Below are 17,735 nucleotides of genomic sequence, written 5' to 3' on the forward strand. Positions count from 1 at the left end.
AGTTAGTACTGAGAAATAAAAAAGGTAAAATCACTAAATCAATCCTTAAATATTTTAAAAAATTAAATAGTCACTACACGTGACCAAAATGCAAAACACGCATAAAATTATAGGGACCAAACAGAAATTAAACCAAAAATATATAACATGCATAAGAAATGGGTAAATTATAAAAATTATCCCTTCAGGTGACCATTTTGCAAAAACACGCCTAACTTACGGGGACCTAAGTGCAATTTACTCCTAAAGATTTCTATAAATATCATTTTTTTTAATTTTTCATTTCTTTTTTTAATTTAGAGAGAGAGTGTAACATCCTCAATACCGGCTTAGTGACTAAATTATTAAACTTCAGAATTTGGTGACTAAAGTAGAATAATTGAATAGTTTAAGGACTTATATGGGAAATGTTTTGTAGGATTGAATTACAAAGAAGGAGGAATAGAAGGACAAATTGGTCATTTAGTAAAGGAAATAATTAAATTATGTTATAGTTATATATTAACCTACGTGGAATGAATGGGAGACCAAGTGAGTTTCCAGAGTTCTCTCATTCTTCTTCTTCCTCTATACATGAAGGCTAGTGGACAAATGTGAGTTTCTTGTTAATTGATTATTTATTGAATTTAAGTTAGGTTTATGTTCTTTAGATTATATTTAAGCTTAAGGAAAGCTTAAGTTACTTTAAAATTCAAAGATAAGAGAGTTAGGAAGGATTAAAGAAAAAAGGGGAATAAGTGAAATCTTAGAAGAGGGTTAGTAAATGAAGTTTGAGTAGAATTGATTTGTCATCAACTTAATTAAGAGATATGCAGTGATAGAATTGAATTTAGAACATATTGAAAATTTGGTATGATTATTGATTTCCACATGGATGATGGGATTTTTAGGTTAAGGATGTATTGAATGAGTAGAAATTGATTTAAGTATGTGTACTTGAGTTAATAATATGAAAGGGAGTAAAACATGAAGTGTTTGAGATGAAATGAAGTAATTTTCGGGCTTAAAAAGTGATTTCTGGGCTAGGGGTATCGGTACCGATTCATCAGGTACCGATACTTCAAGAGTAAAATTAAGGAAGACATTCATTAGGTATCGATACCTAAAGAACAATATCGATACCAAGGGTACCGATACCTTAAGGATGGTGTCGATACCATTTTTGAAATGAAAAATTACAGAATGCAATATGGGTATCGATACCTAGGCATGGTACCGATACCACAATTAAGGGATATATCGATACCCTATAGGGGGTACCGATACTACTTTAAATAGAAAAAGAAATTTCGTCTTTCCTTTAGTTTAAGAAATGAAAGATTAGAGTATGTTATTTGGAATACTGATATGTATCAATGTATAATTATGTAGATATTGAACGTAACCCCGTTCTGGAACAATCAAAGAATTAGAAACGGTTGAGAGAAAGAGAAGTTCAAAAATTGATTCAAATCAAGTAAGGCTAAGGTGAGTGCATACTATAGATATAGTTTAATGGAAATAAGACTTGTGATAATTCTATTTCCTATATTTGATTTTATGATTTCCTTTTCATATACATGCATATGTTAAGGTTATAATAAGTACTTGCATAACTCTTAAATGCTATAACATAATACAATATGAATGTATAGAATTATAAGAGAACAACTCCAGGTATGTGTAATAATAAAAGTGATCATATGTGTGTATGTTCAGTGAATGATGTGTCTATATCAGAAGTGATAAAGGATATATGAAAATGAGAAAGATATTCATATTTAAGCCCATGTTATATAATATGAGAGATGTAGGTATAATTGGCATGCCAAGAGTCGAGGGATTATAAGTGGTCCTTCGGGACATAGTGGTCATTCGGGATAAATTTTCAGTGCCCCTAGTGGGAATTTATTCGAGCTGTGGTGACAACATTTATGCACAACCTCAGTGTACTCAAGTACCTCCTGTTCTCAAGAATGTACATGCGCATATCATAATAGTATGTGTTATAGTTAGTAGATACATGTAAATTGTAATGTTATGATTGATTGATAGTAGCGCATGTTTTATAAATTCATGGTTACATATTCTATTATGCCTCACTAAGTCTGTGCCTTAGCGTATAAGTGGTTTACGTAAGTACCAAGAAACAGGAGGACCAGAATTAGGAGTTGCAAGGACATCATACATTTACTAGCAGATCAGAAGTAATTTACAGAGTATGTATTTTGTTGTATTAAGTTTGTTAGCATGTAAACAAGTTGTGAATTACACATGCTCTGATCGATTTTGTATTATTTTGGTCTAACTTATGTAAATTAATGCATTTTATTTAATGAAAGTTTAGATTTTCATGATTTTTATAAGAGTCAAGTTTTGAAAGGTCAAATGTGACACCTCAGATTCGTATCTGGGTCGGGTACGGGTTGGGGGTGTTACATTTAATGGTATCAGAGTTATGGTTTAGTCGGTTCTAGGTGTAAACCTATGTTTATAATGATTTTTAAATGTATACATGCCAACAAAAATAGTGAGAACTTCTGATCTGATAGAATAGTGAGTATGTTGTTTTGCTAATAGAACAATATTAATATGTCTTAATAGATTTCCATACATGATAGTTCTCGAAGTGAAGAGGGAGACGATAGGCCCGCTGAGAGTAGTATTTCACCTGCCCTGGCCAGGCAAGGTGAAGAACATACACCTTCTGGAGTCCCTGTGAGTGATCAAGATGTTTTCTTCCGGACGTTGGATGCAGTATTGACGCGTTTCCAACCTCCTGGCTCTTCAACTCAGAGAATGAATGTTGTGAAGGAGTTGAAGGGTTTAGGAGCTCTAGAATTTAAGGGTGAAGCCGAAAAAAGTCTTGTTGCTACGGACCTTTGGCTCAATGATGTGAAAATCATGCTTGAGGGATTTTATTGTTCTGATTCGGAGAAGCTGGATGGAGTGTTTTCCTTGCTTAGAGGGCAAGCAAGGGTTTGGTGGACCAATGTTACTCTGAGAATGACTAGTGATCAGATAACTTGGTCCTTGTTTTTATAGGAATTCAAGCATAAATATATAGGAGATCAGTTCATCTGATAGATGAAGTAATAGTTCATGAATTTAAAGCAATGGAACTGTACAGTGAATGAATATGAGTGTGAGTTCAATAAATTGAGCTGCTTTGCTGCCGAGCTTATTCCGACAGAGAATGATGCTTGTGAATGGTTCGTGGAAGGTCTACGTCCAAGATTAAAAGAAATGTTGATTGTGTTGAACCTGTCTTCGTTTCAAGAGGTGGTAAACCGTGCCAAAGATTTAGAAAGAGCTCATAATGAAAGGTACGAAGATCCAAGAGCTTAGACATCTAAAAGAACGGGTGCTTCTTCAAGTTCTGCACCATCATAAAGGGCAGAGATGTTGGTTCTCGACCCCAAGCTAGATCAAAGTCAGTGGCATCCTCCGCTAGAGGATCAAATCCGATGAGAGGTAGACAAACTCAGTCTGTGGGGTCTGGAGCTGGGAAATCTAACCAGGGCCAAGTCAGACAATGTCCTCATTGTGGAAGAAATCATTTGAGAATTTGTAGTATTTTTGGAGCATGCTTCAAATGTGGGGACACCGAGTATTTTATCCGAGATTATCCCATGATAGCTGGTGAGCTTACGCAGCCAGAGAGGTCTGTTTCTACGACTCAGAGGGAAGAGGTAGTGGTAGAGAAAGAAGTCAGCCCGAGTCCTCTACTCAACAGGAAATCGTTCCACTGCTAGAGTGTATAATCTCAAGACTAATGAAGATCGAGATGATGTAACATCCTCAATACCAGATTAGTGACTAAATTGTAAAATTTTAGAATTTGGTGATAAAAGTTGAATAGTTGAATAGTTTAATGATTTAGGTGGAGATATTTCCTGAAAGTTGTTAGTAATTTTAAAAGAATTAATGGGCAAAATGGTCATTTGACATGAAAGATTTTTATTTCCGTTATAAGATAAGGGAAACCCACGTGGAACCATTGTGATTCCACACAATTCTCTCATCTTCTTCATCTTCTTGTCTTCTCCACTGTGGAGCATACAAGCAAAGGTGAGTTTCTTAATTAGTTTATTATTTGTTGAATTAAAGGTTGGGTTTTAATTATTAGATGATAACTAAGCTTAAGGAAAGCTTAAGTTATCTTAAAATCAAAAGATAAAGGAGTTATGACAGATTAAAGAAAATGGGGTTTTAAGTGAAATTTTGAATAAGAAGGTTTAAATGAATTTGGAGGATGAATTTGACTTGTCATATATTAGAATAAGAAGTTAGAAGTGTTAGCATTAAGTTTGAATAACATGAAAAATTTGGTATGATTCTTAGCCTTAAGAATTTGGATGAAATATGGAAGATTATAAGGTGTTAGAATGATAGGAATTGGTTAAAGTTGTTATAGATGAATTTAGTAGCATAATAAGGATTTTAAACATGAAAATTTGAGTGAAGTGTTGATGATTTTCGGATGAAATAGCCTATTATGGGCAGGTGCATCGATGCACTATGAGTGTGTACCGATGCACTAAGACAATTTTGAAGGTGCATCGATGCATTAAGGGGTGCATCGATGCATGGAAATTTCGAAGCTATTTTGAGTATCGATGCATCCATAGTGCATCGGTACACCCCTAAAGGAAAAATGGAATTTTGGCTCATTAAACTAGCTTGACTTATTAATATCAAGTTATAAGGTTTAGGCTTTTGATAATCATCTCGAAAATTATGTTTATGTAGATATTGAGCCTAAACGAGTTCCGGAACAATCGAAGGATTATGATTTATTCAAAGCAAGAAAGGCTAAGGTGGGTGCACATTATTTAGTATATGATGTTCAATGGAAAATAAGACTTGTGATAAGTCTATTTCCAATAGTAAAATGCATGAATTCATAGAAGTATGTGTTTGCTATGATTTATATGTGTGCATGAGTATATGTGTTATTGATATGAATATGGTAAGTAAAAGGGATTAATGGTGATGTTAAGAAAAATAATAAAGATAATGAAATAATATGTATATGTGTATGTATATGAGAAGACATAAGAGTAAGATATAAGCAATGTAACAAGAAGTGTGAAATGAAATGAAAAGTTGATATAAGCTATGTGAAAGTGATTTACGTGACTATATGTATATTTGATCCAAGTTATGTGAATATATGAGAATAAAATATGAGAATACATGCCTATGTGATAAGCTATGAAAAAGTAAATACATGAAAATAATATATATCTTGATGTTATTCTACGTACTATGTGATGTATATATGAACATATGTGAACAAGAAATGACATACGTATATGAACAAATGAGATAACCATATGAAATAATCTACGTGATTACATGTAATATGTAATATATGCTATATGATATGAAATATAGGCTTACACATACATGTGGTATGTGACAGAAGAGAAAGAATAAGTGATATGAAATGTTATAAATGATAATGCCCATGTTATGTAATATGAGAGCTAGTGGTATAGTTGGCATGCCAAGAGTCGAGGGTTTACCTATGTTCTACGGAACATACAGACAAAATTACCTATGTCTTTTGAGACATATGGACATTATATCTATGTTCTAAGGAACATATGGACAGTTTACCTAGGTTCTTCGGAACCTATGGACAATTGCCGAGGTTTTTTATGACCTCTGGATAGGTCCTTCGGGACAATTATATGAGTTGTGGTGATAATATAATAGTGCACAACCTCAATGTACTCACATACCTTAAGTTCTCAGAAGTGTACATGGGCAAATAAATAATCTTTAAAGATAATAAATAACTTGATATGATACTATGTGTGCTCTGTTGTGAAATGATATGGATGCCCGATGGTGAGTATAGAAAGGTTCAGTATATGCTTACATGATAAAAAGAAGTAGTGATAGTAATATGAGTATTGATAAGTATGTTAATGATATATGTATATGTGTGCTTTGGTTATACAATGGGAGATATGCTTTTATATGATATGATAGTATTAATTGTTTATGCATTGATATGAGTAGAGTAATATCATATGTTTTCATGCCTTACTAAGTCAACGACTTAGCGTGTGATTGTTTCACGCGTAGGTTCCGAGAAGAGGAAGATTGGTAAAATTTATGCAAGACAAGTTAGTTTCTCCTTCCCAAAGATCAGATCAGAAAAGGAATGTATAGTATGTATTTTGTGATAAGGATAGTGGTTGGCATGTAAATAAAGGTTTAAATCCGATATGTTCTAATCAGTTTTGTAATCGGATTTGTAAAATCATATGATTGAATTTTGTAATGTTTTAAATGCATATGTAAATAAAAAAATTTATACGTAAAAAATTAGATTTTTATGAATTTATACTTATTTTGACGAAGTTACTATAGCAATGCATCGATACATAATTTATATTTGAAATTTTCACTGTTCATGGTACTGTTCATACTATATAGTACTGTTCATAAATACATATTTTTTCCATATTTTTATAATGAAGCATAATTTAATAGAATATTATTGTATTTTCTTAAAATGAGTATAAATGTTTTGATATTTTATAAGAATATCGTTTTAAAAAGTCAATGTGACATCTCGGACTTGTATTCGGGTCGGATACAGGTTGGGGTGTTACAGATGACCTGGAGATTATAGCAGGTATTTTTCAATTGTATGACAAGAGTGTTTTATTACTGATTGATTTGGGTTCTACTTATTCTTACATTAGTAGTAAGTTAGTGAGGGAATTAAACATTCATTTAGAAGTTACTAGCAATGAGGTGATAGTAATGAATCCATTAGGGCATAGTGCTTGAGTTAATATGGTATGTCGGGGGTATCCCATACAGGTTCAGAGAATTGAATTTCATGCTAATCTGGTGGAATTACCTTTTGACGAATTCGAAGTGATACTGGGAATGGATTGGTTATATCATTACCATGCTTATGTTGATTGTAGACTGAAAAGGGTAACGTTGCTAAGTTCAGAAGGTGTGGAAGTTATTGTATTTAGGGAAGGATGGAATTCATTAGCAAATGTGATATCGATGATGTCAGCAAAGAAGTTACTGCTATAGGGATGTCAGGGGTTCATTGCTAATGTGCTGGATGTTATAACCAAGGAGAGATTGATTGAAGAAATTCCCATAGTCAGAGAGTTTCCTGATGTATTTCCTACAGAATTGCCAGGTTTACCTCCAGACAGTGAGGTAGAATTTCAGATTGAGATAGGGAACAACGCCTATTGCAATGGCACCATACAGAATGACCCCAAAAGAATTACAAGAATTAAAGATTCAATTACAGTAACTGTTGGACAAAGGGTTTATTAGACCAAGTGTATCGCCGTAGGGAACTCCAGTTTTATTTGTAAAAAAGAAAGATGGTTCTGCATTGATTATAAGCAACTTAATAAGGTGACTAAGTATCCCTTCCCTAGAATGACGATCTGTTTGATCAGTTAATGGGAGCTTCAGTGTTCTCTAAAATTGATTTGCGATTGGGATATCATCAATTGAAGATGCAAGATAAAGATATTCCATAGACGACATTTAGAATGAGGTATGGTCACTATGAGTTTATCATGATGCCGTTTGGAGTTACGAATGCACCGGCTGCTTTCATGGATTTGATGAACAGAATATTTCAACTCTATTTGGACTAGTTCGTAGTGGTATTCATTGATGATATATTGGTGTATTCGAAGTCAGAAGAAGAGCATAGTACACATTTGAAGATAGTTTTACATATTTTATGAGATAAGAAGCTATATGCTAAATTATCTAAATGTGAATTTTTGTTGAACGAAGTGACATTCCTTGGACATGTAATTTTTTCAAAAGGAATTTGAGTGGATCCCCAAAAGATTAAAGCAATTCTAGAGTGGGAAGTTCCAAAGAATGTGTCAAAAGTTCAAAGTTTTATGGGGTTAGCCAGTTATTATCGAAGATACGTTAAAAACATTTCGATGATAACTTTACCCCTAACTAAGTTTTTGAGGAAAAATGTTGGATTTACTTGGACTCCTGAGTGTCATGAAAGCTTTGAAATGCTAAAGAAGATTTTGATAGAAGCTTCAGTATTGGTCAACCTGAGTCTGGCAAGAATTTCGTTGTTTATAGCGATGCGTCCCATAATGATTTGGGATGTGTGTTGATGCAAGAAGGCAATGTAGTAGCTTATGCGTCGAGACAATTAAAATCGCATGAAAAGAATTATCCAAGGCAAGATCTGGAGATGGTCGCAATATTGTTCGCTCTTAAGATTTGGCGTCACTACTTATATGGTGAACGTTGCTACTTATATACCGATCATAAGAGTTTCAAATATTTGATGACTCAAAAAGAGTTGAATTTAAGACAGAGGAGATGGGTGGAATTTCTAAAGGATTATGATGTGGTGATTGATTTTCATCCAGAAAAACAAATGTGGTAGCAGATGCCTTAAGTCGGAAAACATTTGCAGCCTTGTGAGCTTTAGATGCCAGACTATCATTAAGTGGAGATGGTGCAATATGTGCAGAATTGACTCTCAAGCCATCATGGTTAGATCGAATTAAGAAATTGCAAGCAAAATATGAAAAGTGTTTGAAGAAGTTACAACAAATAGAGAATGAGGAGATAAAAGATTATGAAATCAAGTCTGATGGGAACTTGTATTATCGAAGGAGATTGGTAATTCAGATGATGATGAGTTAAAGAATGAATTGTTATTGAAAGCTGATTGTAGTCCATTGACGATGCATCCGGGAGGAAACAAAAATTATATGAACCTCAAGAGTCGATATTGGTGGCCGAGAATGAAGAGGAATATTACGGAATTCGTATCCAAGTGTTTGACTTGCCAGCAAGTCAAAACTGAGCATCAGGTTCCGTTAGGATTGTTACAACCAATGTCTATTCCTCAGTGGAAATGGGAGAATATAACGATGGATTTTGTGTCAGGGTTGTCTTTAACTCCGAACAAAAGAGATTTAATCTAGGTGATCGTAGATAGATTAACTAAGTCAGCCCAATTTATTCTGGTACAAGCTGGTTTTTCTATGGATAAATATGTTGAATTGTATATCAGGGAGATTATACGATTACATGGTGTACATATTTCCATTGTTTCTGATCGGGATCCTAGAGTCACATCACAGTTTTAGAAGACTTTACATGGGGCTCTGGGAACTCAATTGAACTTTAGCACAACATTTCATCCTCAAACAGATGGACAATTTGACCGGACTATCCAAACTCTGGAGGATATGCTGAGAGCTTGTGTTATTGAGTTCAAAGGATCGTGGGAAAAATATTTTCCACTTGCCGAATTTGTTTACAACAGTAGTTATCAGTCAAGTATCAAAATGGCTCACTGCGAAGCTCTTTATGGAAGGAGATGTCGTACACCTTTGAATTGGTTCGAGCTTAAAGATAGAGAAGTCCTGAGTTGATTCAGGAAGTGGAAGTAAAGGTTCAAGTAATTCAGAGTAATCTCAAAGTAGTATCTGATAGACATAAATCATATGAGGATTTAAAGAGGAAGGAGATATAATATCAAGTTGGAGACAAAGTGTTTTTAAAAGTATCTCCTTGGAAGAAAGTTTTGAGGTTTGGGTGTAAGGGAAAACTTAGTCCCAGGTTCATTGGACCCAATGAGATTGTTAAAAGAGTGGGACTAGTGGCATATCAATTAGCTTTGCCACCTGAAATTGAGAAGATACACTATGTCTTTCATGTTTCAATGCTTCGGAAGTAAAGATTCGATCCCTACCATATCGTGACACCAAAAGAGATCGAGGTTCAACTAGACTTGACTTATGAAGAAGAGCCGATTTAAATTCTAGCTCACGAAGTTAAGCAATTAAGGAACAAGACTATTCCATTGGTTAAAATGTTGTGGAGGAATCATAAGATAGAGAAAGCAACTTGGGAGGGTGAATATGACATGAGGAATCAGTACCCCCATCTCTTTGCACAATGAAAATTCGAGGACGAATTTTCTTAAGGGGAGATTTATAACATATTCAATATCGGGTTAGTGACTAAATTATTAAACTTCAGAATTTGGTGACTAAAGTAGAATAATTGAATAGGTCAAGGACTTATATGGGAAATGTTTTGTAGGATTGAATTACAAAGAAGGATGAATAGAAGGACAAATTGGTCATTTAGTAAAGGAAATAATTAAATTATGTTATGGTTATATATTAACCCACGTGGAATGAAAGGGAGACCAAGTGAGTTTCCAAAGTTCTCTCATTTTTCTTCTTCCTCTATACGTGAAGGCTAGTGGAAAAAGGTGAATTTCTTGTTAAGTGTTTATTTATTGAATTTAAGTTAGGTTTATGTTCTTTAGATTATACTTAAGCTTAAAGTAAGCTTAAGTTACCTTAAATTTCAAAGACAAGAGAGTTCGAAAGGATTAAAGAAAAGAGAGGAATAAGTGAAATCTTGGAATAGGGTTAGTAAATGAAGTTTGAGTCTGGAATTGACTTTTCATCAATTTAATTAAGAGATATGCAGTGATAGAATTGAATTTAGAACATATTGAAAATTTGGTATGATTATTGATTTCTATATGAATGATGGATTTTGAGGTTAATGATGTATTCAATGAGTAGAAATTGACTTAAGTATGTGTACTTGAGTTAATAATATGAAAGGGAGTAAAACATGAAGTGTTTGAGATGAAATGAAGCAATTTTCAGGCTTAAAAAGTGATTTCTAGGCTAGGGGTATCGATACCGATTCATCAGGTACCGATACTTCAAGAGTAAAATTAAGGAAGACATTCATGAGGTATCGATACCTGAAGAACAATATCGATACCAAGGGTACTGATACCTTAAGGATAGTATCAATACCATCTCTGAAATGAAAAATTACAGAATACAATATGGCTATCGATACCTAGACATGGTACCGATACAGACATGGTACCGATACCACAGTTAAGGGATGTATCGATACCCTACAGGGGGTATTGATACTACTTTACATAGAAAAGGAAATTTCGCCTTTCCTTTAGTTTAAGAAATGAAAGATTATAGTATGTCATTTGGAATACTGATATGTATCAATGTATGATTATGTAGATATTGAACGTAACCACGTTTCGGAACAATCGAAGAATTAAAAACGGTTGAGAGAAAGAGAAGTTCAAAAATTGATTTTAATCAAGTGAGGCTAAGGTGAGTGCATACTATAGATATAGTTCAATGGAAATAAGACTTGTGATAAGTCTATTTCCTATATTTGATTTTATGATTTCCTTTTCATATACATGCATATGTTATGGTTATAATAAGTACTGCATAACTCTTAAATGCTTTAACATAATATAATATGAATATATGCAATTATAAGAGAATAAATCTAGGTACATGTAATAATAAAAGTAATCATATGTGTTTATGTGCAGTGAATGATGTGTCTATATGAGAAGTGATAAAAGAGATATGAAAATGAGAAAGGTATTCATATTTAACCTCATGTTATATGATATGAGAGTTGTAGGTATAATTGGCATGCCAAGAGTCGAGGGATTATAAGTGGTCCTTCGGAACATAGTGATCCTTCGGGACAAAGTGGTCTTTCGGGACAAAGTGGTCATTTGGGACAAAGTGGTCATTCGGGAAAAATTTTCAGTGCCCCTAGTGGAAATTTATTCGAGATGTGGTGACAACATTTGTGCACAACCTCAGTGTACTCACGTACCTCCTGTTCTCAAGAATGTACATGGGCATCTAAAGATAAATTAAACGAAAACGCTTAAAAGAAGTAAGTTTCATATGTGCATATCATAATAGTATGTGTTATAGTTAGTAGATACATGTAAATTGTAATGTTATGATTGATTGATAGTAGCGAATGTTTTATAAATTCATGGTTACATATTATATTATGCCTCACTAAGTCTGTGACTTAGCGTATAAGTTATTTACACGTAGGTACCAAAAAAATGAGGACCAGAATTAGGAGTTGCAAGGACATCATACATTTACTAGAAGATCAGATCAGAAGAAATTTGCAAAGTATGTATTTTGTTGTATTAAGTGTGTTGCCATGTAAACAAGTTGTGAATTACACATGCTCTGATCGATTTTGTATTATTTTGGTCTAACTTATGTAAATTAACGCATTTTATTTAATGAAAGTTTAGATTTTCATGATTTTTATAAGAGTCAAGTTTTGAAAGGTCAAATGTGACACCTAAGATTCATATCCGGGTTGGGTACGGGTTGGGGGTGTTACAAAGAGGGTATGACCTCTCTTTAGAATTCTGGCCATCGTGCCGCTGTTCAGGCTGCCGCCAGTTGACGCGCCGCCGTCCGTGGCACAGTCGCCTCTTGTGGTCGTTAGCCATCTAATTTCACCGATCGACTCACCTTGACCTCTCCGTCCCGAATCTGTGCTCTATTTCATCGGGAGATGCGCCGAACGTCGTGAAAATGCTAAAAATTTCACGACTTTCCTCTCTCCGATCCGTCGTCTTTCTTCGTCAGATCGTCGTGAGCTCCGAATGTGTTGTTCACCATCCTTTTGCGCAGCTTTTCCCCATTGGGATTATCAAACAGAGATTACTAACATCGTCCTCTCTCACCGGTCGAAGGTAAACTCTTTCTTTTCTTATTTTTTTTATTCTTCTCACTCTCTTTCTTCTCCTGTTTGACCTCACCGGAATATACTCGAACGTGCGAAAAAACAAAAGGGATGTGTAAAAAAATCTTTTTATTGATTCGAAATGGTGGGAATACAATGGTTGTGTTTTTCTTTATATTCCATGCTCCCCTGATTTTGTATCCTCATTCGAATCTGCTTCCCCCTTTACAAATTTTCTTTCTCGGTGGTTCCTCCTCTACATTTTTTTTGGAAAACCAAGTGCCTCCCCCTTCCCCTTACAAATTGTTTTCGGTTTCGAATGAATCCCCCTAAAGTTTTTCTTTTTTCGGGAAAAACCGAGAGCCTCTAGTATAATCTGCTCCCTTTTTTTTACATCCCATTGCATCAAATTATAAAAATTGATTGACTGTTGATTTTTGGAGTGTTGCAGTGGTTCTGGTGTTGGCAGTGACTTCACGTGGGAGATGATGACCTTGCTCAGCTGGTGGTGGTAGGAGTAGCTGGTGGTGGTAGGAGTAGCTGGTACTTCCCGTGGGTGATCAAACTAGATCTGGGTCGGGTTGTAATTTTTTAATTTGGGCCGAATTTGGTTTGTTGGGTATTGGGTTGTAATTTTTTGCCCAGGTGGGCTTGTTGTACTGGTCTGCAAAAGAAATAAAATAAACGTTAATAATAAAAAATAAATAAAAATGGGTCTTCGGACTATAACGGGTGTCGACAATAGTATTAACGACATTACTAGTATTGTTTCTCTAATTATACTCATTGGCATACTTATGTTATGAATGCATGTAGATAGTGTAGGTATTGTGTGATGCGAAACTTGCGAGCTCAATGTTTGGAATGTGTTTCCATTCTCATGTTATAGGTTTCTTGGAGTACGACGGGACAACGATATTATCGAAGGAGTCTAACGAAGTATCATAGTACAATGATGACGTGTTGATGGGCATATAAAGTTTATGATTTATAAATGAGTCAAGTTGTAACATTTTAATTATTTATTGTTTTTGTTTTTAAATGGGCCCCCGTTTTATTTATTTTTACATTTTCATACTTTGTGTAAACGTTTTAAAAAATTGAGTATGGTAAAAAAATGTTAGTCACTTTGGTGATTCCATGTGACACTCGAATCCGTAGGATTAAGGTGTTACAATTAATGTTATTGCAGAGATGTTCATCACTATGACGACATCAGAACACCAGAGGTAACCTTAAAAAATGGGTAAACTACATAAATAATTCTAACAATCGTCGGGTAGCCAATAAATTTTAATTTTTAACATTAAGAAATATACAAGATTTATGATTCGACTTTTGTGTAATTTGTTATCAACTGTATGATATTTAAAAAATTAAATATAAATTTTAGTTTTTAAATTAATTTTAATTTTGATCCTAGATTTTATTTTTATATAAATTTTACTTTTTACGTACTTTTTCTTTTTTAAATTATAATATTTTAATGAATTTTGAATTATATATTTCATCTCTTTGAAATTGAAGTTGGAATTAAATCAATATTTTTATTTTTTTAAATCAGTTTAAAATGATTATTTGAATTCTAGTTGAGACTTAGGATTTTTCTACTTATATAGAGTGCAGAAATATTAATATTCATTTTCATATATATAAATTCAGACCTGCAGTATATATGGATTAAAATCCACTTATGTAAAGTGCAAAAATATTAAATTTGTATATTTTTAAATTGTTAAATAAATAAACACAGATAGTTTAGATTATGTTTTTAATAAAAATCTCTTCATTCTATATTATTAATCTCAAGGAAAAATCTACGATGCTCGACAAACACCGATGAGTATCATTAATAATGAGCACCGTTCATTTAATTTGTAAAAATTTAAAATTATGAATGACTCAATGTATAATTATAAATTAGTTAAAAATATAAAGGTAAATTATTTAAAATAAAATATTAATTACATTATTCTCCATAATATTTTTTGGATAAAATATAGCACTGACCACCTAACGATTGCCCCTTTCATTTTGACCACCATTTTTGAAATTTTTTCAATTAGGTCGTCTGACTATTTAAATGCATTCAATCAAGTCACTTGCCATTAACATTTAATGGAAGTGCTGATGTGGCGCTAATAAAATTGATATAATTACATATTTGATCCTCAATATTTATAAATTCTACCAATTTGATTATAATTTTTAATTCAATTTAATAAACTTAACTTCAATTAGGTGGTGACACATGTTACTACTAGATTAGAGGATATTTTATTAATTTTAATTATTTTTTTTTGTATCTAATCTCAGGTGGTGAGATGTATCACCACCTTATTTGATAAGCAAAACACAGTAAAATGTAATCTACTCTTAGAGAGAATTGAACTAATGTCTAAGAGCATCACAAGGCACGCTTAAACCACTGGGATGTGCTCCTCAATCAATAATATGTTACAACATTTTATATATTTGGTTTCCAGCTGAAGACCATATGATATAAAGAAAATAAATTGAAAAGAAAATAAGTAACTTGAGGGGATTTAACTTTGGCCTCATGATATGTTTAGGTGAATTCTTACCACTGGACCAACAATTAATTTTGGCTCGTATCTTACAATATATTATATCTACATTGTATTATATCAAAAACAATAAAATGAATCAAACCTTAATTTTTTTTGGGGATAATATATAAACACCAAAACTATTTAAGCAAATTTAATTAGTGATTCATAAATATATACATTTTAAAATATAGTTAATATAAGATTTAAAATAATAATAAATTTAATATTTTAAAATAAAATTCAATATGTATAAAAAATAATTTAATATTTTTAAAATAAATTTAAAATTTAAAAATCAATTTCATCGAATTCAGATTCTAAACTATATTTATTTTTATATTATTAAATAATAATTTTAATTTTTTAACATAATTAATAATCTTTATATATATAATTTCTTTATATTTAACCAATAATTAAAATTAAAATTATTAATTATATTGAAAAAGTTAATTTAATGATTATATATAAGGAATAAATATAGTTTAAAAATATAAAAATCTAAATTTTATTTTTATTTTTTTAAAAAAACTCAATTTAGTGATTATATATATAGTAAATTTTAATCAAATATAGGGCTTGAATCCCTTTACAAGTATGTTGGTTTCTTTTTTTTTTTCTCTTTCATTAGTTATAACAACTTATATATATAATTTTGTAAATAATTGCCAAGTGAAGTGCTTAGCTTAGTGATTTAAGTGTGCCTTGGTGTGTTACAAGTCATTGGTTCAATCCCTCTTAGAAGTAGATTATATTACATGCCTTTTATAAAATTAATAAAATATTATCCAATCTGGTAGTGACATGTGTCACCACCTAATTAAAGATTAAATTTATTAAATTAAATTAAAAATATGACCAAATTGATAGAATTTATAAATATTAAGGATTAAGTATGTAATTATAGTAGTATTATTAACTTGCCAATCTGGTAGTGACATGTGTCACCACCTAATTAAAGATTAAATTTATTAAATTAAATTAAAAATATGACCAAATTGATAGAATTTATAAATATTAAGGATTAAGTATGTAATTATAGTAGTATTATTAACTTGCCAAGTCAATACTTCCGTTAAATGTTAACTAGTGACTTGATTGAATGCATTTAAATAGTTAGATGACTTGATTGATAAATTTTTAAAAATGGAGGTAAAAATGAAAAAAAAGCAATAGTTAAGTGGTCAGTGGTATAATTTACCCATAAAAGATTTTAGAAAATAATATAATTAAGATTTTATTTTAAATAATCTACCTTTATATTTTTAACTAATTTATAATTATAGGTAGAGTTTAAATTTTTATAAATTAAATTAATAATGTTCATCTCAGTGATACTAATCCGTGTTTGTCGCGTGGCAAACTCATCTTAATCTCAATCATCTTTTCATTCACCAACAATCCTAATAAGAGATAAAAAATAATTTACATTATAAAAACGGGTTATAATTTTTTAAAATTTTATACATTTGTAAATAATTGAATTAACTGAATTTAATAATTTATTTTTTGTAAAAATATTTTTATTTTCTAATATTATAATTTTTATATGATTAATATCTTAATAGTTATATACATAAATATATATAAAGAGTAGAGTGTTGGGCTTCCCTTAGAATGGGTTGGGTTGTGTTTGTATTTTTCTATATTTTGATTTTATCAAAATTGGGCGAGAGGTCATTTTGATCAGATTAATCATTCATAAAAATCTAATTCTGTTGGATTCTAATTTATATGTTAGATTGCGTCAAATATTATCATTCACACTCTTGCCGCCAGTCTCCTCAGGCTGCATTTTCATGACTGTTTCGTCACGGTAATCGATTTTATGTTATAAATATATATATGTGTCGACTGTTAAAAATATTTCTAGATTCGTTCTTAACGTGCTTAATTGGTCAGGGATGCGACGTTTCCATTCTGTTGAACCATGATGGGAGTGAGAGGAGAGCCGAGACGAGCAAAACTTTGAGAGGATTCGACGTGATCGACAATATCAGGCGGAGGTGGAGAAATCCTGCCCTGAAACAGTTTCTTGCATCGACATTCTAACGGTGGCCACCAGGGACGCCACTGTTTTACTCGGAGGTCCTTATTGGAGGGTTCCCTATGGCAGGAAAGATTCTAAGACTTCGAATGAAACAGACGCCTACACGGTTCCGATCAGTCGCGAAAAACTTATAGATCTGCTAGAGTTGTTCCAATCCAAGGGTCTCAACATAGTAGACCTGGTAGTTCTCTCAGGAAAGCACACCATTGGAAGGACATCATATTGTGCAATTTAACATAGGATATACTCGAATGGAACATCGGACATGTCGAATCCACTGATCGAAGATCGATACTTGGATCTTGCAGAGAAAATGCAGATGTGGAGGTGATGAGTATGTTGATATTGATGCTACAACACCAACCACATTCGACTCTGTTGATCTTGATGCTACAACACCAACTACATTCGACTCCCAATTTTATGCCAATCTGGAGAGAGAGATGGGACTTTTATCAACCGATCAAAGGCTTTATTCTGATTCAAGGACTTAACTAGTGGTTAATGCTTTGAGCCAAACCCCACCTCTTTTCAGGCACCAATTTACAGCG

General features: G+C 32.6%; 1 protein-coding gene across 1 annotated transcript; it reads left to right on the top strand.

The window, feature by feature from the left end:
- Positions 1 to 3,446: 3,446 nt before the first annotated feature.
- On the top strand, positions 3,447 to 17,678 carry LOC120120562 (peroxidase 7-like). Its single transcript, XM_039140176.1, has 5 exons — positions 3,447 to 3,671; positions 16,876 to 16,950; positions 17,037 to 17,164; positions 17,251 to 17,365; positions 17,493 to 17,678. The coding sequence occupies exons 1-5, from the start codon at positions 3,447 to 3,449 to the stop codon at positions 17,676 to 17,678; spliced, it is 729 nt and encodes a 242-aa protein (XP_038996107.1).
- Positions 17,679 to 17,735: the final 57 nt, after the last annotated feature.

Source organism: Hibiscus syriacus, unplaced genomic scaffold, assembly GCF_006381635.1.
Source record: "Hibiscus syriacus cultivar Baekdansim isolate YM2019G1 unplaced genomic scaffold, ASM638163v2 tig00110339_pilon, whole genome shotgun sequence".
Classification (NCBI taxonomy): domain Eukaryota; kingdom Viridiplantae; phylum Streptophyta; class Magnoliopsida; order Malvales; family Malvaceae; genus Hibiscus; species Hibiscus syriacus.

Excerpts from the sequence above, each read along its gene's own strand:
- LOC120120562 (XM_039140176.1), top strand. The coding sequence starts at position 3,447 with ATGAGAGGTAGACAAACTCAGTCTGTGGGGTCTGGAGCTGGGAAATCT. Across the intron at positions 16,951-17,036 it reads TTCATGACTGTTTCGTCACG|GGATGCGACGTTTCCATTCT; the intron begins GTAATCGATTTT and ends TTAATTGGTCAG. Across the intron at positions 17,165-17,250 it reads AGAAATCCTGCCCTGAAACA|GAAAGATTCTAAGACTTCGA; the intron begins GTTTCTTGCATC and ends TCCCTATGGCAG.